This window comes from Talaromyces stipitatus, genomic scaffold (assembly GCF_000003125.1).
Source record: "Talaromyces stipitatus ATCC 10500 scf_1105507295527 genomic scaffold, whole genome shotgun sequence".
NCBI classification, from domain to species: Eukaryota; Fungi; Ascomycota; class Eurotiomycetes; order Eurotiales; family Trichocomaceae; genus Talaromyces; species Talaromyces stipitatus.
Window position 1 is genome coordinate 4,521,310 of NW_002990114.1, and position 27,251 is coordinate 4,548,560.

At 46.0% G+C, this 27,251-nt stretch overlaps 7 protein-coding genes across 7 annotated transcripts, besides 1 other annotated feature; 4 read left to right on the forward strand and 3 right to left on the reverse strand.

The window, feature by feature from the left end:
* Window positions 1-215: 215 nt before the first annotated feature.
* TSTA_096910 (C6 transcription factor, putative) lies at window positions 216-1,807 on the forward strand (the record flags this gene model as incomplete). The annotated part of the gene is made up of 2 exons (XM_002479360.1): window positions 216-275; window positions 353-1,807. The coding sequence occupies 2 exons, from the start codon at window positions 216-218 to the stop codon at window positions 1,805-1,807; spliced, it is 1,515 nt and encodes a 504-aa protein (XP_002479405.1).
* Window positions 1,808-2,882: 1,075 nt separating this feature from the next.
* Window positions 2,883-3,968: a mobile genetic element.
* On the forward strand, window positions 3,066-5,023 carry TSTA_096920 (pogo transposable element, putative; the record flags this gene model as incomplete). The annotated part of the gene is made up of 2 exons (XM_002479361.1): window positions 3,066-4,671; window positions 4,815-5,023. 2 exons carry the CDS (start codon window positions 3,066-3,068, stop codon window positions 5,021-5,023), a joined length of 1,815 nt encoding a protein of 604 aa, XP_002479406.1.
* Window positions 5,024-6,715: 1,692 nt separating this feature from the next.
* Window positions 6,716-11,539, reverse strand: TSTA_096930 (3-oxoacyl-[acyl-carrier-protein] synthase, putative; the record flags this gene model as incomplete). The annotated part of the gene is made up of 3 exons (XM_002479362.1): window positions 6,716-11,342; window positions 11,401-11,427; window positions 11,478-11,539. The coding sequence occupies 3 exons, from the start codon at window positions 11,537-11,539 to the stop codon at window positions 6,716-6,718; spliced, it is 4,716 nt and encodes a 1,571-aa protein (XP_002479407.1).
* Window positions 11,540-13,014: 1,475 nt separating this feature from the next.
* Window positions 13,015-19,331, forward strand: TSTA_096940 (malonyl CoA-acyl carrier protein transacylase, putative; the record flags this gene model as incomplete). Its single annotated transcript, XM_002479363.1, has 2 exons — window positions 13,015-18,175; window positions 18,232-19,331. The coding sequence occupies 2 exons, from the start codon at window positions 13,015-13,017 to the stop codon at window positions 19,329-19,331; spliced, it is 6,261 nt and encodes a 2,086-aa protein (XP_002479408.1).
* A 656-nt stretch (window positions 19,332-19,987) lies between these two features.
* TSTA_096950 (bicyclomycin resistance protein, putative) lies at window positions 19,988-21,967 on the reverse strand (the record flags this gene model as incomplete). Its single annotated transcript, XM_002479364.1, has 3 exons — window positions 19,988-20,565; window positions 20,838-21,821; window positions 21,910-21,967. The coding sequence occupies 3 exons, from the start codon at window positions 21,965-21,967 to the stop codon at window positions 19,988-19,990; spliced, it is 1,620 nt and encodes a 539-aa protein (XP_002479409.1).
* Window positions 21,968-22,798: 831 nt separating this feature from the next.
* On the reverse strand, window positions 22,799-24,625 carry TSTA_096960 (uncharacterized protein; the record flags this gene model as incomplete). The annotated part of the gene is made up of 5 exons (XM_002479365.1): window positions 22,799-22,980; window positions 23,032-23,449; window positions 23,501-23,799; window positions 23,849-24,370; window positions 24,427-24,625. 5 exons carry the CDS (start codon window positions 24,623-24,625, stop codon window positions 22,799-22,801), a joined length of 1,620 nt encoding a protein of 539 aa, XP_002479410.1.
* Window positions 24,626-25,377: 752 nt separating this feature from the next.
* TSTA_096970 (uncharacterized protein) lies at window positions 25,378-26,877 on the forward strand (the record flags this gene model as incomplete). The annotated part of the gene is made up of 4 exons (XM_002479366.1): window positions 25,378-25,434; window positions 25,486-25,977; window positions 26,031-26,162; window positions 26,218-26,877. 4 exons carry the CDS (start codon window positions 25,378-25,380, stop codon window positions 26,875-26,877), a joined length of 1,341 nt encoding a protein of 446 aa, XP_002479411.1.
* Between the last annotated feature and the right edge of the window lie 374 nt (window positions 26,878-27,251).

Genomic DNA, 27,251 nt, shown 5'->3' on the forward strand with positions numbered 1-27,251 from the left:
GCGATACCTTCCGAATAGGATTAGCGCTTAGGCTGAGCTAAACCATTCTCGGATTATTATGGATCGGGGCAATTATTTATGCCGAGACGACTGAATTTGGTCTGACGCCGAGTGTTCAGGCATCATCAGGCAACAAAAATGCCGCCAGAACATCCGATCTCGACAATCAGGTCCTCGATAATATCTTCACGTTCCTCAAATCGGGCACCGTAGAGATGGCTCGACACGGTCGACTATCCAAGGGTTGCCAGACATGTAGGAAACGCAAAATCAAGGTTTCTTCTTTCCCAGCCATCTAAGCTCCGTTTTGTGAAAAGCTTCGTCATACTCACAATCCTGATCAATCATCTAGTGCGATCAAGAATTACCAACTTGTGGGCAGTGCAAAAAGTCAGGATGGGCATGTCCTCGGTATGCTGATGTGGTGGAACGCATGTTTCAGCATCATTGCAAAAGCCACGACAACAAGCAATCTAAGAAAGGCAATTCGTCTACTGATTTAGTGCTGGTGGAGAACCCAAAAGCATCGCCATTTTCTGTGTCGCAAATGGTAGACAACCTGGCGATGCAATTCTTTTTTGCAGAGCATGTATTCCGTGAATCTGGTGTTGCTCGCGGCCATTTCGAATTCCTACCTGTATACACCTCGGATTCTGATGCTAACAAGACTCTTTCTGCGAGTTTGAAAGCAGCTACATTGGCGGCCTATGCTCATAAATTTCGATATCCAATACTGGTGCGGAAATCCAGAATCTACTACGACCTTGCTCTGAAGAGTCTACAAGTCGACTTGCTATCTCCCGCAGTGGCAACAAAGAGCAGTACAATAGTAACGATGATGTTGCTAGGTACATTCGAGACGCTCAATTGCGAGAACATCAATATGCTCTCCAGCACAGACGCGCATATGAGTGGAGCAATGAAATGCATATCATTGCAAGTTGGTCAGATACTCAAGTCACACCATGGGATACAATTGTTTCTGCAGACATCATGGTGCCGCCTTGTGACATGTATACTCCGCTCCAGCCCAGTGCCCGAAGAATTCATTCAGACACGAAGGCATGCCGCTAAATTCTTGGCAACTGATGACCCTGCTTGGAAGCTTTCAGAGATTATGGAAAAAGTGGCCAAATTTCGCGCAGAAGTCAAACTGGGCACCGTCTGTAAGACCATCGACATCGTCGGTGTTGCTTTAGGATTGGATCAGGAGTTATCAGTGCTTGCAGAGAACATGCCATTTGAATGGAGATTCCAGCGGATACCAGCAGAGCAAGATCCCGGTCGTGTCTTTGATTCATATTATCATGTCTATTCGGATCTGTGGATTTCTTGCATCTGGAACTTTATTCGCACTTCCAGATTAGTCCTCCTTAAAGAAATACGCCGTCAACATTGTCCGGCTCCGGATGTGGTAATACCGGTCTTCTCCACATTCAATTGTGAATCAAACTACGGACAACTGCACGTAATAATGGAGTCCTTGGCTTCTGAAATCTGTGCGACTATTCCTCAATTCTGTGATGACTTAAAAGGTCGTTATATTGAGGTAGCTACAACCAAAACGGATGTCCCAACAACTGCGAGTGTCTACCACCTATTCTGGCCACTGCTAAATGCGGCGCAGACTACATCATTAGATAACCGACGGGATTGGATCATAAACCGTTGTCGTGATATAGGGCACACCACTGGGATTCAACAGTGCTTCGCTCTGGCAGACTTTCTGGAGACGCAGGAAGATATTGACTCGTGGGTTGAGCGGCAAGATGAAGAACACCTCTCATCATTGAATATTTCCGGATGAGTCTGACTCGTTGACTCTAAATTGATGGTCACGCAAGAGCAATACCAGTTCAAATGCACGTAGTTCCTTCCAGCCGTATTCAGGGAAGAAGAATTCGATGGCCACTCTCATGCTCTTGTCCTCGTCAGAAAAGGCTTCTCCAATTTCGAAGATATGAAAAACGGTCTCAAGCTTCAATATCATAATTTCTCCTTCCAGTGAACAGGCGGTATTAACTGTTTATTACCCTGAGATGTGGAAGAGAGGAGAGATTGCGAGCTTCTGTGAAGAGCAACTATCAGTGCTTTCAGGTGCTGGAAGTCCGACGCACATCCCCCATCAGACCTTAAGCGAAGACGCCCCCTGAATCCAATTCATGAACTGGTAGTGAGGACTTTCTCTGAGTAGCATGGGGTATACCCCAAGCTCAGAAAAATCCTCTTTTTTTCATCCCAAAAGGAATGACACCCTCCGCGGATATCATCGCTCTTTTGAATCATTGCCATTGTTAAAAGGATGATATCGATTCAGGTGAAACTGGTTCCTACCATGAGAAGCTTCCTGCTTGCCTGAGATCTTTTCCTGTCAATGGATCTTCTAGCATTACTGCCTTGCACCCAATCGTCTTCGACTTGTGCACTTGTAGTTATCATTTAGGGCATGGGCCATTTTACATAGAATGCAAAACCAAGATTATCCTTACACGGAACTATCTGATGCTCCAGGGCTGTGATTTGGACAGGACGCCAGGCGTTCATGCTTTCATGTTATACTAATCAAGTGACTATTAAATATATTCATGAGTGTTTCAGAATTAATTTTCTAATTGGTATAATATAGAGGCGGCCTCCTGATAATAAGAATAGATGTTGGTTTATAGGTGCAATCGAGATTCCTGGCACCGACGCGAACCAAGGAGAGGTCACGTGAAGGTACCGTCCCTCACCGCCTGAGGAATAAACCCACCTGAGGAATAAATTTACCCCAAAACGCGAAAAATCGCGAATATTTCACACCGCGATATATCAACCAATATGGCTTCAATGGAGCTCGCACTTGCAGCATTACGTTCAGCGGATCCTGGAGAAAAGCTAATATTAGTTTGGTTGCAAGAACATACGGCGTTAGCCAATCGGGCCTTTATAAACGTTTTCACGGCGTTACAGGCTCAAAAGAAGAGCAATACGACAAGCAACGAATACTCACCACCACGCAATCAAGAGCGCTTATAAAATGGATAAATCAACTCACCGAGCGAGGCCTGCCCCCTACAAATTCAATGTTAGCGAACTTTGCAAGAGAAATATCTGGTAAAGAGCCTGGGAAAAACTGGGCTTCACGCTGGCTCAAGGCTCATTCGGATAAGGTGATTTCTCGCTATTCAACGGGCCTTGATTCGGATAGAAAAAAGGCAGATTCGGCATATAAATATGCTTTATATTTTGAGCTTATTGGACGGAAAATACAGCAATATAACCTCGGCCCAGAGCAAATCTATAATATGGATGAGAAGGGCTTCATGCTTGGAGTAAGCACAAAACAGAAAAGAATCTTTACTCGGCGCAAATATGAGCAAGGGGGCTATAAGCAGCATCTTCAGGATGGAAATCGAGAATGGATTACAACAATTGGTTGTATCTGTGCCAATGGAACTGCTTTAGCGCCTAGTCTTATTTATATGGCAAAATCGGGCTTTATACAGGATTCTTGGCTTCAAGATTACGATCCCCAAACACAGAGATGCTTCTTTGCAGCCTCAGAGTCAGGGTGGACTAATAATGATATCGGATATCGCTGGTTGGTGGATGTTTTTGATAAAGAGACAAAATCTCAAGCAAGCCGGGGATGGCGCCTTCTTATCCTCGATGGGCATGGATCCCACGTTACAATGAAGTTTATTGAATACTGCGACTCGAATCGAATTCTATTAGCAATCTTTCCGGCTCATGCAACACATACTTTACAGCCTCTTGATGTCGCTCTTTTCTCGCCTCTTTCTAACGCTTATACGAAGCAATTGGATGATTTTATAAGGGATAGCCAAGGCTTCACCCGGCTCACTAAACGTGACTTTTTTCGCCTTTTTTGGGCTAGCTGGAATGAGGTTTTTATAAGCAAGAATATCAATTCAGCATTCAGAACGACTGGTCTATATCCCTTTGATCCGGAGATTGTTATCAACAAATTCAACAAGAAAATCACCAGCCGGCCATCCTCAAGCGAATCCGGAGCTTCAATTATTCCTCCAGAAGATTGGAGACGGCTTGAGAAGCTTGTTAAAACTGTTGTTAACAATATTTATGATGAAAAGGCTGTACAGCTTCGAGAAACGGTGTCACATCTTTCTACTCAGCTTATCTTGCTTCAAAATGAGAATCAAGGCCTGAAAAGAGCTCTCATAAATGCAAAGAAGCCTAAAAACAAGAAACAGCCTTTATTACTAGGTTTACCATCAGAACAAGATGGTGGAGCGCTTTTTATGAGCCCTACTAAGGTTCAGCAAGCTCGTGATATTATTTCTCAAAAAAATGACGAAGCCGCGCAGAAGCAGGCTCATAAAGATGATAAAAAGCTTCAACAACAGCTTAAAAAGCAAGCTAGAGAGGCTGAAAAGGTTAAAAGAGCTCAAATCCGACAAGAAAAACGCGAGCAGCGTGAGCAAGAGGCTGCGGAAAAGCAACGGCTTAAGGACGAGCAAGAATTGGCTAAGCTAGCTGATTTACAGCTTCAAAATGATGTTATATCAACTCCAAAGGCTTCAAAAAGGCCTACAAAGCAAATTTCTAGGCAAGCAAAGCCAAGAGTGCAACCTGAGGCTCATGTGGAGGATAATGAGGTGGTTGTTACTACAAACCGTAGGGGCCGCGCGATACGGCCCCCTGCACGTTTTCGCGATTAACCTTTATGCTTTTTAGATTCGCCATAGCTTATTTAGTGCTACACCAGAAATTCACTATATTTAATTATTATGTGGTGTTGTAAAGCTTCAAAATATTCTGTACAGTAAGCCGTTGAAATTATTCCTCAGGTAGGGTTATTCCTCAGGCGGTGAGGGACGGTACACGTGACCTCGTCAAGCAAGGACTATATAGACCGCGTCGGGGTCTCATTAAGAGAAGAGACAGACAATCAGAAGAATATGACTTTACCAATTGGTTACTAAGCTACTTGTATGCACATTTGCAGAAGCGAACCCACAATAGAGATAGTATTTGCTTCGTCAAGAACCCGAAATAGTCCGTGGACAGATACACCATAAACAGATCCCACCCCGAAATTCTTTGAAAGACTCAGATTTCCGAGAGAAATAATTGTTGTCTCTTTGAAAAGAAGTATAACTTCCGCTTCTGGCGCTGAAGGAGAAGATGTTGTTTGGAACTCTTCCTTGTGATAATTTGAGCATCGCGGATCTCAATGTTCTGGCTAGAACATACAGATCCCTGGCCAGTCTATTAGATCTTCTATTATATCGACAAGCTATTAAAAGCGGCGACTACAAATCCAAATTCTTATTTTCGGTCATATATGGCCAAAGCAATGCGGACTCCAAGGTTTTCAAAGCAGGGGTCTCAATAAACGCATTTGAAGACTGTAAAAAGTCTTGCGTCCGAACCCCTTGATCCCATTTTAAGGCACGGAGTTCAGCTTTGAGGATGAATTTCCATCACTCCTGGCCGCTGTGATGTTGCTTAGGGAAGGCAACGTGGATATTCATTTCGAGGATTACTTCCGGCAAACTGCACTACATTTTGCTATAGATTCCGATCATCCTAATATAATCAAACTACCACTAGAACAAGGAACGGCAATAGAAGACATCAACTATGAATATCTCGATGCAACATCACCCATCGTGCGCGCAGCTAAACCTGGCAATAAGAATGCACTTGGATTAGTATTCAACGAGCTTCATAGTCCAAGCAACAAACCTGAGTTTGGAAAGAAGGGGGAAATTGTCAAATATCAGTGTGAATATGGGCGTTGGAAAATATGCATCGAGGGCAAACCCGACATTGTTGATACTCTCCTCTGCCACGGAGTTGATTTTACCCTATGTTTCAGGCAACAAGTCTGACTTTATTGGGTAGCAATGTGCCTCCAGTTTCCACAGGTCATGTACTAGTAAAACACGGAACAAGAACGGAGCACGAGAAAGACTGCGGCATTGTGAACGCGATGCTCAACGGTCATGGAGTGGGAAAGAACAAAGTGCGTCGATTTCTCTCAGGAATTGTTATATATTTACTTAGATCTGGCTGCAAAGTTGCAAATGCTGGTATGCATGCTTGCGCTTTATGGTGCTTGGTAAACCTCAGAGAACCAGAAAAGCTGTTAGAGTGGGAGTTTGGAACAGACTTCCAACGAGAGGAATCAAGAGTCCCCTACTCAAGAATGGCATTCCACCCCAAAAATGCCGGCGTAACTGCTTCAACGCTCGTGGATCATTTCGTTGGAACAGAGATACTTTCTAGAAAATAGTCAATTTTTGCATCATGTAGAGAACCGGTTTATCCGAATGGGCGCTTTTGAATGTGTCTTGACTAGCTGGCATAGGGCCTTACAGCCACAATAGGATGCATTAGGTTTAAGACTAGTATATTAAGATGTTCGTATAGCACTAGTCTATCTGATCAATTCTCTTCTTATTAGCAGACATTCATGGCGCATTGGGATTTCCTACTATGACGCTTAGGAAAGCATCGGAAGTAGACATTTTGCTATAAAGGCGGATAATCCTAAACTTAATACTATGTGGACATGTGTTATTAATTCTCAGAAGTTTTTTGAGCTCCCGTTATAAAATAATCCCAATTCCTATCCTCAATTTGGTATGTATAGCTCAGCAAGATCTCAACAACAAAATCGGCAAGGAGTTGTGATGCTATCATTTGAGCCTTGGTATTTGAAGATAGCAGTAAACTATCTAGTTCATCCCAGAATACCCGAAGGGTCCATATAAGCTTTCAACTGTTGATTACTCCGATATGGAGGCTTGTCTTTAATCATCACCATCCGTCCCCCGTAAAATGCATTCTGGAACTGTTGCTGGGCTCGACTATGCCTTCCCTGTCTTAGGCGACAGTACTCCTGATACTGGGCATGATCCAATGTTCCAAACAAGAACTTCGGATGCACTCCCAGAGCCTGTGCCCCTTTCTGGCCGAACCCAAAACTCGTCACAGTGAATGCGTTGACCTCACCGACATGAATGGATTCGTTGGGGAATACAAGATGTTCCCATTTTGCTAAAGCACTATCAATGTTATCGGCATTCTTATTTCCAGGGACGATTCCAGAATCCAAAATCTGGAGACAACCATTCAGCATCCACGCGGCTGCAGGGCCTTTGGGGTGTCCCGTCAGATACTTCTGACATACAGCCAGTGCTGAATTCCCAGGGCTCCTGCCAATCTGGTCCAACTGCCGATGGAGGACCTCAACCTCGTTCTTTTCATTCATTTGTGTAGAAGTACCATGCATCGAGACAACCGCGATGTCGTCCGCCACCAGCCCCCAGACAGCTAATGCTCCGCGCAACGGTGAGATGCGTGCGTCATCATCGTAGAATTTGTTGCCAAATCGCCGCCGGGCTTCACGCTCCTCTCTTTTTATCCATAGAGCCGTTCCATTTTCACTGTTTTCATCTGGCAGTGAAGCGTGGTGTTCTCTGATGGTGTCCAATGAGTGTTGCAGCAGCCGCCGGCGGTAGTTAATATCGAGCAATGGTGGCGGCACTGTGGTTGTCTCACTAACGGCAGTCAAAATCCCCTTACCTGGCGCAGGGACCGATCTTCCTATGCCATCGCTGGCCGTCTGCACATGTGCTATGATGGACCGGATGGGTAACCCTAACTCCAAGGCAAGCTTCGCGCTAGTGATGACTTGCATGCCGCACCCCTCTGACTCGACGAAACCACACCGGGACGAGGCGCATGGTCGTGACATCTCGTGAGGGGCATGGCCACGGCTCAAGTCATCTACACTGTTATTTGTTGCTTTCATGGCTCCGAACTCATCTGAAGTGGCCTGTGTCATGTCGTCATAACCGCCAACGAGACATATTCTCGCTGCTCCGCTGAGGATGAGATCGTAACCTTGATTCAAAGATTCTAAAGCTGTTGCGCATGCTCCAACTGGCGTTCTTGTTGGTCCAGCGGATCCAATCAGAAGCATGTTTAACCAAGCGCTTGCCGTATTGATGAAGGTTTCGGCCAGGATATCATTTTGTACTGGGCGATCCAGATATCTCTGCACGAATAATTTCTGCAGAGATCTTCCGCCTCCCATACCAGAGCCGATGCAGTTTGCGAGATCGGATATATGAAGAGTCTTATAGAGATCATAAACGTCTGTGATACCAGCCGATAAGAATGCCTCGGCGGCGCAGACCAGAGACCATAGAGTACATCGATCAACGGAATCGCAAATATCAGCTGGCAGACCATAAACCTGAGGATCCCAACCAGTAGGAATCTGTCCTCCAACAATTCGGTCGTAGACTGTAGCCTTGGGAATCATAATGACTGCCCCCTTGCGGAGTGTGATCGAATACTCATTACTACCAGAGATGGGCCGAACGGTAACCTTGTCGCCCTGTTCGCGTACAAATTCCATTGCGTTATCATGCGAAGCCACAAATGGCCTCATATCATTCTGTAGAATAATCTCTTGAAGAACCTGCTTCTTGTCTCGGCTGGGATGGTCTAATGGACTAGGTGTAATAAAGCGAAGCCCTGTATTTTCCAAAATATGCCGTTCATACTTGGCCTTCATGTCAACGTCTTGGATAGAGGCACCGGAAGAAACGTCTACCCAACCCGCTGTGTCTTTACTGTATTTGATCAACCCTGTCATCCAGGCGAGCTCAATACACCCTTGAATTGACAGCTCATGGGCCACTTCCATTTCCCACCGTGTGCGGGAGTTGCCCCATGGTCCCAATTCTGCGAATCCGACAACGACCACGACTGTATCTAGATCTACCATTCCCTGTAATCTCTCATTAAGCGAACGCAACTCACTAGTGTACTCGGGAAGACGAGGAAAGCCGAGCTCAAGATTCACCCGCTCCTTCAGCGATGTAGAGGGAATTGCTGCAAGACGCTTAGGTTGAGTGGCTGCAGAATCTAGGGTTAATTCGTGAGCCAAAGCGCGATTTATATCTTCCATCTGGCGAGTTGATTGCCTGATATTGGTCACATACTCGGCCAGCTTACTCTCGCCATCCATGCCGCCGCTAATATCCGCGATCAAAGGCTCGGTTTGGCATACGGACGCTACAGTATATGTCATAAGCTTCAACATGTAATCTGCCATCTGTTCCGTAGAAAAGGTTGTGATTCCAAGCTTAGCGACCTCAGTAGCGAGCCAGTCGTTGTCTGCCATCAAACCAGTTCCACGAGTCCAGCCAATCGTGGCGCCACAGACAGACAAGTAATCTGACCAGCTTTCTGATGACCACTTATTCAACACTGCGGTGAGACCAACCTTGGACTCGGAGTAGAGCCCATCCTTGCCAAAGGTGCCCAAATTCGGAGAGAGGGGTAGCAATACTTGAGCAGGACGTGTGTGGATGTGTTGAGCTGCTTTGGCTGCTTTGACAGCACCCATTAATCGCAAGACATTGATCAACATGGCTCGATGAGCCAGCTCCGAAAATGAGCCTATGGCGTCTATCTCAATCCCTTTCTCGGAGATTGCGGCAAAGGGAATCACGGCATCCAAGTCCCAGCCCAGTCCGGAAACAGGGTCATAGATATATTTGATTAAATTGCCGATATCCTGCCTGCTTGCCTGATTGCAAGGAAGAACGACAAGTTGTGAACCGATAGCTCCGTGACTGGCGAAGATCTTTTGATAGATCGGACCTGCGTCAGGCATGGACCGGCTGGTAGTAACCACAACACGAGCTCCTCCTTGAAGAAGCGAAGGCAGCATGGCCATGCCAATTGATAACGGGCCAGCGCCTGTGATCAAAATGTTTTTGCCAACAAAAATTCCTTTACTGGAAAATTGGACTGGGCCTTTGATATTCATGTATAGAGTTAGGATTTTATGCGGAGCCCATGACCCTTGTTTCTTGCTAAGAATCCGGATTAGAGGTGACCCTTCATGTATATTGTTCTGAGAAGCCTTTATCGAAATTTTCCTTGATTCGTTCGTCTCATGGTGATAACTTTCATTCACTAGCCAATCCATAACTGCCCTATTGCCAGGCTGATACAGGATTTGTGTATCGATTGCTGATTGGAGTGAGGCTTTGATATCCCTCGTAAGTTGACCTTTATCTGCTAGACGAGCGGAAAGCCTTTTTAGTAAGTAGACCTTTACTTGCTCAAGTCTGTGGTTCGATCGACTTTGCCAATACTTTTGCAAGAACGAATTTATCTCGTTAATGGTAGTCCTAACAGCCGGTTCTGTCGTGACGAGTTTATAGTAGTCTGTCAGCAGGTTTACATGGGCCCAATTCCACGCAGAGTCGTATGATCGTGCTTGCTCTGCTCTGAACGCTGGCTGGATTCCTTCACAGAATTCCTCACCGAGTTCAGCCTCATAACTGTCGACCTTTTGTTGCAGCTGATGTTGCCAACGGTCCAGAGAATCGTTCGTGTTTTCGTTATTTTGATCGTTATTTTCGTTTAGAAGAGCGGATATATTCCTCTTCAGTTCTCGCTGCTCATTGCGAAGATCTTCTAACAGTTTCGGATCTAGACGCACGGCATTATCTGTGACGCTTGCAGTATTCGTGTCACTAACAAAACTAGTCAAACCAGTCTCTTCAGTGTAGGCTAGAGTGACATCGTGGAAAAATCTTTCAGCCTCTTCAGTTTTATTGAGCCGAGACTCTGGCTGTTTCGTTAATGCGTGCAACAGCACCGCATCCTGTCTGCAAGGACCCAGCCTCCATTTTGCACTTAGATAAGATCTTGCCGCTGACATACTGAACGAGCCGGGCATTTTCGATGCAATCATCCTTTCAATCCGCTTACGAGAGGACTTTCCTAATGTCCCATCGAAGCTTGGCTGAATCGTCGCAGCGACCTCTCTGAGACTCAAGTTCTCGCTGCCTTCGGGCAACGAGCCGAACTCTTCAAGAAGGTCGCCAATAATTTCATTTTGAATTGTTGACCTTCCTTTCGATAAGCTCGTTACGCTATCTTCGGCATTTATCTCGGACACAGATTTCTTCAATGTATGCGCAACCAGGGCCTTGAGGAGTTCAATGGCTGATATTGGGGCGTCTGGGACAACTTTTGCGTGTGCTACTTTCATTGCCGGGACTTCTGGAGTAACTGATGCCTGGCTCTGAGTAGGTATGCTCTCATGGGGCAAGTCCTCCAAGTCTATTTCTTTAAATGGACCGTTCTCATAGTGTATGTCGTCTTGATTCTTGCTAATGGAAAGTAAGGTACGTCGTTTTCCATTTGCAGAATCGTAGCCTGCATTAAAATTGTCCAATGTTCTTCTAGCCATGTTTGAAAGCGTCGCTGAAGGGCCATACTCGATTATACGGATTGCCTGAACATCGTCAAAGAGAACGCGCTGTGTCTCACTCCTGTTGCCATATGGTTAGTCTTGCCTGTATATATATCTGCCGTATAGAATTAACTGACCATCGAACTGGCATTGCGAATTGGTATCTTTTCTGTTGATCAGTGACCAATTGCCATCACGACGAAGAGTAACTTACGCTAGAAGCTCAGTGACCAGCACGTAAGCCAGCTCTTGCTGGATCTCGTTTGTCGCCATCATGTCTCCTGGTTCCAAAAAAAAATCGATCAACAAGATGCAGTTGAGGACATAATGTTATATGACAAAATACTTGTCGGCGGTATTCTATAAAGCATGATGCTATTTGTGGATGTGGAGTATGCGTCTATCAGTTCCCTATTCCTTTAATCCCTACATCCCCGAATCCCTGATTTCACTAATTCGTAATTCACTTCAAACATTGGATTTGAGATATGTGAAACATGTCTATGTATTTATTCCTAAAACTCATCATTTTCTTGTTGAGGCTTTCCGGATCAAACCTACTACAGGAAGGACATTCAAGCTGTCGGCGCTTTCACGGAAGTTATTATCTCTTCCATCATGTCTGCTACTCAGCCTTTGACGCATCAGGCTACTACTAGCACAAGTAGACTTTAAAGTCAAGAGCTTAATTAATTTTGACAATAATACGTTAAGCCTCAAGCCAATTCTACTCTGCAACTGGGTTTCAGACGGGATAGTCATAGTGGAATCTGAATTGGCATTTAGGACTGCAGACGTATCTCACGTTGATCGCGATCCTATGAAGGCCCATTTCCGCGTCGCTGTAGATCAATTTTGGTTAGGGGAATATAGAAGAACCACTAAAATAATACGAAGGAAGAATACGCTTTAGTGCTAAGCACTCTATTGGTGATAGTGGCCTTTGATGTTAGTCATCTGTAACTGTATTCTAGACTAAAACTACAATACAGAAATAATCTATGCATTTACCATAGCTGATCTGGCAGAGACTTGACTTTGGTCGTTTGGTCACGAGACAGTTCCCACTACGGGCATAAGCTGACCGTCCATTTAATCTTGGTCTTTATGTTGTTCCACTCTGGCCTGGGCAGGCTGCTTCTCCTCGGATAAGATGATCGATTGAGGCTAGCTGCTGGGTCTATTGGAATGAGGATCTCTAAGTAAGCATCGGCAACACACCAGACCTACAAATGTGTAATGGTAGTACTGTGTTCTTTCAGGATGTGTAGGTATCAACGGTGAAGTTCTTCAAGATCGTTTATTATTATCAAGCATCTTCTTGAAAACAAGTAAAGTATACTTGAAATACCTTTTCAGATTTGGGGACCCAGGAGAGACTCAACCGGGATCATGCTACTTAATAATCGAGGTGGAGTTCCATAACTTATAGTCTAGGTCCAATCATTATTTTCAAGAAACTGTAAATAAACTTCTTTAAGAATTGGCTGGGTTTTTCACTATCGCACCTTAGGGAACAATAGCTTCTTAGGTAAACATTAATGCGGCTGTTCCAGCATTCCAGCAATCCCAAAATTCTATATTCCTCGGATCCTCTAATCCCACAAAAAATGCTCGTCTTCCCACTCGTTTGTACACGATAATCTTGAGATATCCTTTGCTATGTATCTTTAAAGGCTTCATATTCCGTGTAATGAACCGTGAAATACACCCCAACAAAACCTGATTTTAGGAGAGTACGCTCATTCAGCATGGGAGAGGATATGAGCGCTCATGAACAAATAGAATCGTCTCATTCAGAGATGCAGCCTTCCATATATATCACATATGACGAGCTTGAATATGCCATTGATACGCCGCCATTGCTATTTCCACGTCTGAATAGGCTTCGCTCCAGCTTTATCTCCAGACTCAATAACAGGGAGTACAAACCGGGCTCCGTCATCGAGCTGGCAGTGCAATTTCTGGAATTTGTTGCCCAAGAAGTGCAGCGCCACGATGCTAGCTTAGACAGATATGGGTTGGGAGTGGCACTTGGACAATTCGTGTCCGATTTTCTCAAACAGGACGGGCTACATTCTATTGTTGCAGGTCTCGAAAACAAAAACCGGATCCTACGTTCATATTACCGAGCATCGGAGATAATGGGACCACCGTACGAAATTGAACAATCCGCCTTGTTGAGGCATGCAGAGGAAGGCAAGGCTCGTCTGTATCTTATTTATGGCGGCCAAGGCAATATGGAAAATTACTTCGACGAATTGAGGATTATGTACGACATGTATTCGCCATTAATAAAACAGTTTCTTGTTAAGATGATCCGACATTTGAATCGGATTTCAAGTATTGCCATTAATTCAAAGTCACTTCTGGCCCGCGGCTTCGACGTGGTGAGCTGGCTTGATTATCCTGACTCCCAACCGAATGTGGGATACCTCATCTCTACACCCATCAGTTTTCCTTTGATTGGCATGATTCAGCTGTTACATTACATGGTAACCTGCCGTGTGATGGGTATCCATCCGGGTGATTTTAATGACCGAGTCCATGGAGCGTCAGGACATTCGCAGGGAATTGTAACGGCAGTTGCCATTTCCGCCTCAACGGATTGGGAAAGCTTTGAGATGCAGGCCAAAAAAGCACTGTCCGTTCTCTTCTGGATTGGCGTCCGATCTCAGGAGGCATATCCACTGTCTTCAATTTCCCCCCAAGCCACAGCGGATTCGAGAGAACATGGAGAAGGCAGTCCAAGCCCGGCACTGTCCGTCCACGGTTTATCTCGAGAAGTTCTGGAAAAGCGCATCGATTCAGTGAACCAGTACTTGCCAGTTCATAATCATATCCACATTTCACTAGTAAATAGTAGAACAAATATCGTGGTCACAGGGCCTCCATCGGCGCTACACAATTTCAGTATACAACTCCGCCGGACCACAATCGAAGCGGGAAAGACGTCTAGCGCTGCTCATGGCGATGTTCGCGCACAGTTTCTTCCTATGTCGGCTCCCTTCCATAGTCCCTATTTATCGAATGCTGTTGAAACAATCTGCACTGATCTTCAAACCATAAAATGGTCCGGAAATCAACTTCGCTATCCTGTGTACAGCACCTTTACAGGCGAAGACGTCAGAAAGAATATCAAGACAGATGACGAAATTGTACCATCGCTGGTGAGCATGATTTGCGAAAAACCGGTGTTTTGGGAGAGAGCAGTTGCAATGCCAGAGGCAACACATATTCTAGACTTTGGTCCCGGTGGCCTCTCCGGCATAGGCGGACTCACCAGCCGTATCAAGGATGGTACAGGGACTCGAGTTATCCTTCTATCGGCGTTGAATGGCACTAATAATCAGGTTGGTTATGGTGCTGAAATCTTTGCACGCAATGTCAAGTATAACATGAGCTGGGCCGCAAAGTTTGCACCCCAACTGCGACGCACATCCGACGGTAGAAAGGTTGTGATGACCAAAATGGCTGCCTTGACCGGTCTTCCTCCTATATTAGTGGCTGGCATGACACCAACGACGGTACCTTGGGATTTCGTGAAACACGCCATGAATGCAGGATATGAAATGGAGCTTGCTGGCGGGGGATACATTAACGAGTTGGACATGACCGAGGCAATCACTAAAATTATGGAAAATACCCCCAGTGGCCGAGGTATTATTCTCAACCTTATATATGCGAGCCCCAAGGCCATTGCCTGGCAAATCCCGCTTGTACGCAAGCTCTGTTCTCAGGGATTTCCAATCAAAGGTCTCACTATTGGAGCGGGCGTTCCTTCTCTTGAGGTGGCGAATGAGTATATCCGTACACTGGGAATTCGTCAGATCGGGTTCAAGCCAGCGTCCAAAGACTCCATATTGGAAGTCGTTAGAATTGCAGAAGCTAACCCAGATTTTCCTATCATTCTCCAATGGACCGGAGGACGTGGCGGTGGCCACCATTCATCTAGTGACTTTCACCAGCCCATATTATCCCTGTATAGCAGGATCCGCAGCTGTGAAAATATTGTCCTCGTCGCGGGTTCCGGATTCGGCGGTTCAGACGATACGTTCCCCTATTTGAGTGGAAAATGGTCCATTGCATACGGCCGACCACCGATGCCGTTTGATGGGATTCTTTTTGGTAGTCGCTGCATGGTTGCTAGAGAAGCACACACTTCTCCTGCGGTAAAGCAAGTCATTGTAGAAACTCCGGGTGTTCCTGACCAGGAGTGGCAGGAAACATGTCAAAAGGACGGCGGGGCTGGAGGTGTCATTTCAGTCCGCTCAGAAATGGGACAACCAATCCACAAACTCGCTACACGTGGAGTATTATTATGGGCAGAAATGGATAAGAGAATATTCAGCTTACCAAGAGCGAAGAGACTTGACGAGCTACAGAAGAAAGATGTCCATGATTATATCATACGCCGGCTTCACGATGACTTCCAGAAGCCTTGGTTTGGGCGCACTGCATCTGGAAAGCTAGTTGATTTAAGCGACATGACCTACGGCGAAGTAATCCAGCGGTTGGTTGAATTGATGTTTATAAAACATCAGCGTCGGTGGATTCACAGGTCTCTCACCCAATTGACATTGGATTTCATCCATCATGTTGAGCAGCGACTCCGCGATAGTAACAAAAGGACACGTCTAATTTCAAAAGAGGAGGGAGCTGATAGGAACCCGTATCTAATCATCCAGGAAATGTATGAACTGTATCCAGAAGCGGCTCGGCAACTTATGAACACGCAGGATTGTCACTTGTTTCTTCAACTTTGCAAGCGTCCTGGTCAGAAACCTGTGCCGTTTGTTCCGGCGTTAGATGATGACTTTGAATTTTGGTTCAAGAAAGATTCGCTGTGGCAGTCAGAGGATATCGATGCAGTTATCGACCAGGACGTGGGCAGAGTCTGTGTTCTTCAAGGTCCTGTAGCTGTGAAGCACTCCACAACCGCAGAAGAGTCCATTCAGGATATCCTTGACAACATCCACAACGGCCTTATCGAAAATCTGGAAACCAAAACTCCTGGGGTCAGTGAAAACAATCTCTTAATGTTCCAAGGCATGGATAAATACTCCACATACAACCACATGGTGTGCGAAGGAGTGAATGTCACTAGAACTCATAACTCGATGACACTTGCTATTCCACTGACAGCCTCCGTTCCCAATCGAAAAGAATGGTTTGAACTGCTGGCAGGAACGGAAAATGGGACATGGCGCCGTGCATTTTTCAAGTCTGATTTCTTCATACAGAACAGAAAATTTGCACCGAACCCTGCCCATCGCATCCTTGCACCAGCTCCTGGGGTGACGTTAGAAATTCACCATCCCCATAAACCTCACAAAACACATCTCGCAGTGACGGAATATTGTGGCGGTAATAATAGAATGACGGTAACGATAGGTCCAATTTCAGAAGATAATGCCATCGCCATGAATTTGTTCCACCACGACACTGCCACCGGCAAACCTATTTCGTTGCCCCTAAGGTTCACCTATCACCCCAATATTAGTTATGCTCCTATTCATGAGATCATGGATTCTCGAAATGACAGCATCAGAAAATTTTACTATAATGTTTGGCTGGGTGAGAAGCCGCCTGTACCTTTCAACATGCCTTTGACATCGAAATTCGAAAGCAGTTGGGTTACTATAACAACCCATGCAGTTCGGGAGTTTGTCCACGCCATTGGAAACACTGCTGACTTGTATGTTGACAGACCTGGCGAACAATGTTTTGTGCCAATGGATTTTGCCATAGTCGCCGGCTGGAAAGCTCTAACCAAGCCGCTACTGCGTGTGATAGATGGTGATCTACTCAGCCTCGTGCATCTCTCCAATAGCTTCCGAATGGCTCCCGGAGCACCCCCTTTCAAAGTGGGCGATTCTGTCAGGGCGACGACAGAAATCACAGCCATGGTAAATCAAGAAAGTGGGAAACTTGTTGAAATTTCTGGCTCTGTCGCTAGCAAGGATGGAGCTTCGATTATGCATATCACGTCACAATTTCTTTATCGAGCTGTGCATTTGGATTATGAAGATACCTTCCAACGAACAGTGGAAAAGCCGATTAAAGTGAACTTGGAGACACAAACGGATGTTGCCATCTTGAAAGCCAAGGAATGGTTTCAGCTTGATAGAACCGACATGGAACTAGTTGGCAAGACAGTGATTTTCAGGTTGGAGACGATGAAAACATTTGACGGTGGAATTAGTTTTTCCTCCGTCAAAACGGTGGGAAGTGTTGACATGCAATTAGCAGATTCGACGGGAGCGTCTTCACGAATTGCATCTGTCAATTATGTAGCCGGCCCATCATATAGCAACCCCGTGCTTGATTATCTTCGTCGCGTGGGTTCTGAAACAAATGAGATTGTATATCTCGAACGGCCAATCCCTATTGGGGAGCCCAACGAAAGCCCTTTCATTATCACTGCTCCCAATTCCAATGTGATATACTCAATGGTGTCAGGGGACTATAATCCCATACATACATCACGGGCTTTCGCCGAGTACGTCGGTCTTCCTGGATCTATCGTCCATGGTATGCAGACGAGTGGTGCGATACGGACCCATGTGGAAAACTGGATGGCAGAAGGTGACAATCACCAAAAAGTGGCCATGATGCGCGAGTTTTCCGTCCATTTCGTCGGTATGGTTCTGCCGGGGGACCGTATAGAGGTTAGACTGAATCATGTTGGCATGGCATCTGGTTGCAAAGTCATTCAGATTGAGGCTACCAAAGCTACCACCGGTGAGAGGGTCTTAATGGGGCAAGCTCTTGTACGACAACCGGTTTCTGCATACATATTCACCGGCCAGGGTTCACAGGAACAGGGAATGGGCATGGATCTCTATGCGAAGAGCCCAGTAGCCAGGAAAGTGTGGGATCGAGCCGACAGGCATTTACGAAATACCTATGGTAAGCGATTTGTTTCAACAAACAATAAGGAGAAATGAACTTCCTGACATTCATAGGATTCTCAATTCTAGATATAGTCAAGCATAACCCGAAGGAATTAACAATTCATTTCGGCGGTGCTCGAGGCAAAGAGATTCGCCAGACATACATGTCGATGACAAACGGCAGCCAGAAATCCGATCCACTCTTTAAAGACATCACTATAGATACACCGTCTTATACGTACCGATCCCCGAGTGGCCTTCTAAACGCAACACAGTTTACCCAGCCGGCATTGACAGTGATGCAGATGGCCGCGTTTGCTGATTCCCGAGCCCGTGGCGTTATTCAAAGTGAAAACGTATTTGCAGGACATTCACTCGGCGAATATAGTGCTCTGGCTAGTGTAGCAGAGGTTACTCCTATCGAGACTCTTTCCTCTATCGTCTTCTATCGTGGTCTATGCATGCAGGCAGCCGTCGATCGCGATGAAGAAGGTCGTTCCAATTACTCAATGTGTGCGGTGAATCCCTCTCGCATTTGCGCCGGTTTCAGCGAACAGACACTACAGAATCTCGTCGGCCAGATCACGGATATTACAGGATCTTTCCTAGAAGTAGTCAATCTCAACGTCCATGAAATGCAATATGTGTGTGCAGGAGATTTGCGAGCACTTGATATCTTAATTGAGGTGACGAACCGAATTAAGACAATGGCCATTGATTGCAACGCCGAGACGAGTGGTAGACTTGAGGAAGAAATCAGGAGCGTGGCTTTAGAAACTGATAAAAAGCGTCGACCTCTTCAGCTGTCGCGTGGGGCGGCTTGTGTTCCATTAGTCGGCATCGATGTCCCTTTCCACAGCAGTTACTTACGCACAAGAATCGATCCCTTCCGGTCTTTTCTCCTTCAAAACCTGGATAGAAAAAACATCGATCCAAACAAATTGGTGGGCAAGTTTATCCCGAATGTCACAGCGCGGCCATTTGAACTTTCTCAGGAATATTTTGATTATGTATATCAGTTGACACGGTCGTCGCGGATTGCTAAGATACTAGGCGATTGGAACAAGTACAGCAAAGAGTTGGCGTTCTCTAATGACTTTAGCTACAACCATGGAACGCTTGGCGGTGTTCTTGTCAATGATTGCGTTGAACACGATAATTGGAAGAATTAGTGACTTTGAATTGAATATTTAAGTTAGGCTTTCAAACATAAACTTGTTAGTGATTCTAAGTAGGTTACGATAGATATTGGGTGAAGACGCTGTCAAGCTCTATGTAATTGAATGGTATTTTTCTTTCTCTTTTAATAAACCAAAACCGAAGACTGTTCAGCTGGTTGATCATATATCCAGGAGTACGATGGTGTTTATGGTACTGGATTAGAATTCTCAGAAACAGAATGGTCTTCTATAAGGATGTTTTAATACACGATCAAAGAGAAAATAAAAGAAAACGTCGCCGTTAATAGAGAGCTCAGTCTTAGTGTTGGTTTATAGGGAAGGAACACGAAGACCAATCCCCAAACCGTGGTCTCACGAAGAGGCCTGCTCTGCACGAAGGGAGCACTAATATGGAGTAAAAAAATGGGTTCAAATTCGTTGCCCCGAGGAAGACTCCGAGGGGTGAAAATAAACTATCTAAATACTATGAGGCTCAAAACCTTACGCCAAACAAGGCCCGGATCATGCCGTCAAACTGTTTGCTGAGTCTCCCCCATTGAGCTTAATTCGACATTGCTCTCCGTCAAATCTCCATGGGGTGTCATGCCAACAATCGTCATTGGGATTCACCGCGGTTCCAACACTTAGCAATCCAAATCTGCTTGTATTTATATACGTAGGTCGTCTTGATTGATAGCGCGCCTCTGTGCTCTTTCCTGGCGCCATTTTAGCCCTCTCCACATAGTGATGAAAACAAGGGGTGAAAATATGATCAGTAGCGCCGCAACTATGGTGTATGCCCACCCTGGACCTACAACGTTGATGAGCGGCAAAATCGCTGCACTCATTGCTGCTCCTACCATGCACCGGACAAACCAATTCGTTGCCACAGCTGTCGCGGCCGTCTTCCTATAGTAGTCGGAGATGAGGGCATTGAAAACGTTGATAACGCTTATATAGGTGATGCCTATTGCGAATAGAAGTACGCACGGCACAGCCACCCCGGTCCGAGCATCAAGAGCCCATCCCCAGCCAACAGTGATGATGGCGGTGGCTAGTATGAGGGGAATCGCAATCTCGAGCCTAGCTCGCTCAATAGGAAAATCGGAGAGATCCATTTGCCTGCTACGGTCCACTGGAGGCAGTCCCATTTTCCGGACGTGACGAGCGTAATTCCAGTTCATGACTTTCCCCATGAATGCTGCTGCAACGAGCGTCCCTCCGATATTTGGAAGGTACATGAGGCCTATATTGAAGCTTTTGAAGCCATCTCCACCCAGCACATGTTAACAAAGACTGAGAAGGAAAACTTTGAGCGTGATTGTTCGGTGGTGAGCTCCCAAGACCATTTCAGATATAACGCCAAATGCAAAGCGTGCGATATGTAGTGTATATATATCTTCCTATCAACAGCCTTAAGAGTACCAACCTACCTAGGTAGGTATGGAAATTTCCACCCACTCGAGGCATGCTGAAAATTCCTAGGGGTTGAGAACAGTAGCTGGAAAAGCAACTTACAGATATCTGCCATCTGGCTGGGGAGAGCCGTGGCGTAGGCATAAATTGTTGCGTACATGATTGACCCATAAATGAGCAAACATGTGAATTCGGGGTTCTTTAGCAAAATGAAAGAGGCGAAAATGCTGCTAGGGACAAAACCCTGGGATCGCTGCGTAGGATCGTCTTTGCTACGGTGGTCTTGAGGGTGTTGGGCATGATTGCCACCACAGCGGACTTTGATGAGTTGCCATGGCGTCTGATAGAGCGTGGGCGGATTGATCGACCCGTCACCAACCAGCCTACGATTCGTTTCTGGAAAGAAGATAAACAATAAACACAGACAAATCCCTGCTGCAATAGTCAAGAACCAGAAGATGCTCCGCCAACCCAGATTCTGGGCCAGTGCACCACCGCCAAGTGGTCCTACCGTCGTACCAATCACACCAGGGAGGGTAATGAGGACGATATAACCGCCTCTCTCACCACTAGTTATGAGATCAGATAGCACGGCCTGAGCGAGGGTTTGAGTGGCCGCGATGCCTGTAGCCTGTAGACAGCGCAAGCCCATTAGCATTGCGTAACTGCGAGTTAACGCAAGCCCAATGTTTGCTGCAAAATAGATGACGAAACAAGTCATAAAGGCTGGTCGTCTTCCTATTCTATCAGAAAACCCTCCGATAACCATGGGCACAATCCCCTGCAGGAACATGTAACTCGTCACAGTGAAGTTGATCTTGGTTGAGGAGACATTGAAACTATCGGCCACCATATTTAAAGCAGGCAGGTATATCTGTACTGAGAGAGAAGAAAATATAGCGGCACTAGCGGAACCCGACAGTATAAGAAGCTTTTCACGTCTCGAATAAATGGAGTACCGATCTCCAATTTGTGTCTGGTCGTTATTCGTGAATGTGTCCGCGCTGGTCTTAACATTGTGATTTGCAACGGGTATGTCTTCGTGCGACTTTCCGTCCAGGTCATAGGAATTCATCTCCTTGTTATCTTTGTGTCAACTGGTTAGTAACTGGTTCTGACCGCTTCTCATTTGAGATGGCTCCTCAATAAGCAACACCGTTTTGCATCTACATACTCTTGGGTAAGATCGCTATATTGCCGGCATCAGTGGTAGACCTTTGCAATTCAGCCATATTGGACATATGGGCGGAACAAAGGTTGAACACAGAAGTTGCGTTTCCAAGATTGCATAAGAGCACGTGGGCTTGTACCTATGTACTAGTACCACACCTTTTGTGACTCATATGCTCAATTTTCTCTATTATAAAGCTTCGTATATGTAAAAGCGGCCGAAAGCGAGGATGGAAGACTTCTGTTCAGGCTCGTTATGCTGATACCGATGCTCGGACATCCCATAATCCCGTAATCCCTTCGGTTGTAGCCCCCCATGCAGTAGGCTAGCAAAACGATCCAGCAATTCTAATTGGATAGAGGGAGGTCCTAGGATGACTCCTAGATCTCAGCCCCGACCTTGCTGTGGTTCTAAATTTTCACTAACGTGCTATGGACTGTAGCTGGCTTACATGAAATATCACTCAACTTGGAACTAGTAATAATTGACCATCCCTAGGTGGACTGCGGCAGACAGCCACGACAGGGGTTACGGTAGTGAACTGATATCAGTACGGGATTTCTATATGTGCAACATACGCGATACCGACCTCGCTTAGCAAGTTATTAATGCACAGCAGAACGTAATGTGTCAGCCGACGTTCTGATCTCTATTCCTGTTCATTCCTCTTCTATGTTTAGTTATCTTGTTACTCCGTGCTAGCCGCGGTGTATGAATCCCAACTCTAGCCCCAATAAATCTCTATCTCTGCTTTAAAAAATAGCCATAAGACATGTCATAAGGAGCTTCCAGGTACGTTGCTGGCCAGTCTAATGAGTTTAATGTTATCCCAAAGTTTGCCCAAGTAGGCACCGGAAGCATTGGCGGCAAGCATTTGCGCTGTATGTTTTTTTTAGGCTTGTGATGACTTCCTCTCCCATCTCTTCTCCCTCGCAGCAGCCCACCTTCTCACGGTGAGGGCAAACAATGACCATGCCATTATCATGGCCGTCATACTCATGGTTAATATCGCGACGGAGACAGCGGGGAAATGATGGTCAGTCATCGCTTGAACGGTATCTTTGTTCTGCGCGTCTTGTCAGGATCAATAGAATGTAAACAAGTGTAATAACAATAAAAACATACACTCGCCATGAGCAAGATCCCCCCACACATCAGACAAAAGGCACAGATTAGTTCGGAAGGTGGCCTTGATGGATACGGTGACACGGGAGGAGATATGTACAGCCAGAGGTAAGTGATGCAGCGAGTCCCGGAGGCTCCTGCAAGGAAATGACCGACCTAGTCGTGTCAGCCATATGTAAAGCTGACCCAAAGAGTGGGCTCCAACCTGATTATGCATTACGGTAGATTCAGTATTCGACTGGTGGTGTCCTGCAAGAATGAACCCGAGCAGAAATATGGTCATAGCAGGTATAGGGTTTATGGGAACGCGAAATCCAATATTTTCGGAGCCCAACAAGCTGTCATCATGGAGGCGCACGTCTCGATAATCAGGCACATCGATGGCATGAAATGGTTTCGAATTCACCATCAATCCACACTATATTTAGGTTAGAGATAGTCTAAATCGCGGGAGTTAGGTTTCACTTACAAGCCCACCCCCGATAAATAATAATGAAACTGCAACGTGTTCGATATCCATTGGGGACCATGCCTGTCCCCAGGCAGACAAGTGCTCCAAGAAGACGTTTGTGATTCCATAGATAAGGATGAGAAAGCACTCAATAGTTTCCATTGTGATTGAGTTGCGTTTTAGTCCGAGAGGCTGCAAATTCCATGCCCATCCTTGAGCAGAAAAGCAGCCCGCCCAACGACCGAGAGTCAATATTCCGAACCAAAAGAAAACGCCGCCTTTTATGAAGTGTGCCAGGCCGTTGAAGATGTGATCTCCTTGCTAGTTGCAATCAGAAAGTATTGACAGACGACAGGGCTCGAACACGTACGAAAATTGCTGTCATGGTAACAATTCCAGTGCAAATAGCAGAGAACCCAAAAACAAGAAAGAAACGGGCAGCAATGTCATGACTAATGCCTAGAAGCCGAATGGAAAAACGTGGTTGAGAGACACTGGGCCAGCGCCGAGAGCATGACGTTGGTTCAATGAATGCCGTTTCCTCCGTTGAACAATCTGACGTCCACAGGCCTCGAGATGTGTCCCTTGACGACGAGTTTGTAGCCTCGATATGTTCCGGTGTAGTAAGCGGCGCAAGCTCGTGGCCGATATCACGTCTTCTATCAAATCTATCATGCCTAGTAAAGGACCTCAAAACCCCAACTATAAAATGTGTCAATATCAAGACGGTTAACGCCCATCCAAGTTTGCCATGAGAACTTCCGGGATAGAGATCCAGCGTCCTGGACTTATATGCTAGGCCAAGAATCATCCCAATGCCGTGGAGCCCCAAGTAAGTTATATGCACAGGATACCGCAGACTCGACCGTGCGATATTAAGCATCACATCTAGCCATAAATGTCAGTCTTCAGCTTTCTATAAGAACAGACCAGTTGTGACAAACAAATCGGCAAAACGCCGACCCAACCCAAGACCATAAATGAAATATGTGCATATAGGATATTCGATGCGACGTCTTCTCTGGAATAGTCCGCTAGATCATCAGCCTGAGAAACATCTGACGTGCTTGCGTTGACGGCTGCTGCTGACGAACACATTGCTTGCAAGATGGCTGCGGCCAAGACAAGACCAGGCCACTTCATCTTCTGTGGACTCAGGACAGATAAAAGAATAATCAGAGCAGAGTGAAGCTATTGAGAAAAGTCAAATGGCGGATGATCTAGGAATAAGTATCGGTACACGAAAAACTTCTCCTATTCCACATAATCCAACCGTGCAAAATCTCTGAGCCGGAAAATATGCCTCGAAACCTACTCATATTGCCAACCCCAGAACGGGGTTGCATTTTTGGGAGAATGGTCTAATTTCCGGTTCTCAAAACCTCTTTCCATGTCCCAGATCAGAGCGTGATCGTCACATATCACTGTTGCCTATCCAGACAGTATTCGGATGAGTCTCAAAGAATAAAGAAGAATCGAAAACTAGTGAAGCGGATAAATCAAGATGTCCTATTGGCGTGGACCCTTGCTCAGGGGCTACTCCGCTACCCCATTCTTTCGGGCACTAACTTAGTGTCTGATATCTCCATTGTCTTGCAGCTACCCAGTCATATTGGAAATATCAATGGATAAGCCTCTTTCTTATCCATAATTTTACATCTGGTGCTAGCTGAATTTGGTGCCATGCTGCGGTCACGTGCCCACTCTCTCTCTGAAGTAAACGATGGTAATTTTCACTGTTGATCATCAACTACAGCAGTATCCTTACTTGAGGCTGTGCTAAGACCTCCCGGGACTGTAGCTTATTTATCTAATGAGCTGTCCAAAGCCAAGACGTATCTCATTGCTACGTAGAACGCGCTGTTGGAGTTGGATTTTTCACCGCAATTGTCGTGATGGTTGGCATTCCCTTGAGTCGTGGTTGCCAGCCATGCCGACGACGCAAAGTTAAGGTTCGTCCGTACTTTGGAGTCTGACTGTTGTGGATGCTGACTCCGACTTAGTGCGATGAGAAGAGGCCTGCATGCCTCAGATGTACGATTAGCAATCTGGTATGCCCCGGTTACCCCATTCGACTGAAATTCATAGACGAGGGTCCGAGATTCAAAGGAAATCCCTGCACACCCCAGTCATCTCCCGAGCAGAGTCTTCCCCTGAGTTTGCCTGGTTCCTCGTCCGAGAATCTTTCATTCAAACTCTGCCAGACATTTAGGCCAGATCTCCCAGTAGTCAAGAGTGTGGCCACATTGAGTAAGGATACTTTCGTGACTGAATTACCACGTCACGTGGGGTTAAGTCTGGCCTGCGATCTCGCCATGAGGGCTCTTTGTCTGGCTCATGATACAATACTGAATCCGGAAAATCCTGTTCTCGTTCAACAAAGTCGCATACAGTACAGTCAAGCTCTGACCGAGCTTCAACTCTGTGTTGCGGACTTAGAGCGGGCGACCACTATGGGGACAATATGTGCCGCCATGTTACTTAGCATGTTTGAGGTTCATCAACCCCCTTCACAATCATTATTCTAGTTCTAACTCTTGTATAGCAGCTTCTATGTGCAGACTTTGGTGCATCCATTCGGCATGCCGGCGGAGCTTCTCGATTGATCGAGGCAAGTGGTCCCCACCAATTCAAGGACCCTTTCGCATATAGAATGCTACACACGCTTCAGGGGCCAATCGTATGTCAGATCCGTACTGCTAAAACCAGTTTGCGTACATGCTCATAAGTAATAGGTTGTTGAATGTATACTCTACCGACGAAGATGTTTTCTCGATGCACCGCTGTGGCGTGATGTATGCCGGCGTATCCAATCCCCGTTTAACACTTTATTCTCCCGCCTCTCACGACTCCCAAATATTCTCTGTGCGCTACGAGAGCTTGAGTCTATATCTACGGGGCATTCACGTGAACGGACGTCCCTTTCCGATCAAATTGTTGCCCTCCGCAACGACCTCCAAAAGTGGAGGGATGCTCCAGGACATGCCGAACTGTTCTGCACAACCACATGTCCATCCACAGAATTCTTCGAATTCAATCTCAATTACACATCCAGAAACGCTGCAGAACTACTCTGCACATATGCAGCAATGATGATCCTGCTCAATTCCGCGCTACTCGTACTCTCTCATTCCAAGATACCCCTCTATAAGCTCCAGAATCTCATGCTCGCGAAACAGATATGCCAGTCCTACGAGTATAGCAGGGTCTGCTCACCAGTAGGTAGTCTGGCCATGGATTTTGCGTTCAGGGTTGCATATGTCGTTCCGGACGCGTCGCAGAAGAAGTGGATCGTTGAGAAAATGAATGAGATGGCGAGCCCACTAGGTGGACCGCGCCATACTGATGTTGAGGAGACGGAGTTGGAGAGCTGTTTCGATTATTTAAAATGCTGAATTAGATTGATTGGACTGTAAGAGCCTATGGTAGAATCGATCCACGTATTTAAAGTCTCACACTTTACAACAAGGCCGTCATTACGCAATTTGAATATAGGCGAGACCGCCACAAATTCCAAAGATGCTTGATAGAGAGAATGTCAGGGTGAGGAGTGAAAGACTCTGAGATTAGTGACGAGGTCCCTATTCAGCGATTAGTTTCGACTACTAGTGATCGCCTAGGAGTCATGCTAGCGGCCCTCATCCAAATATAGTGCTTATATAGCCTCTATTGGCCGATTTAGTTGCAGTAATCCGATTTATTGTTGTTGGGCACAGCCCTTCTGTGAATCAACCTAACCGTATAGAGTGTCATGCTGCGGTCTCATCTG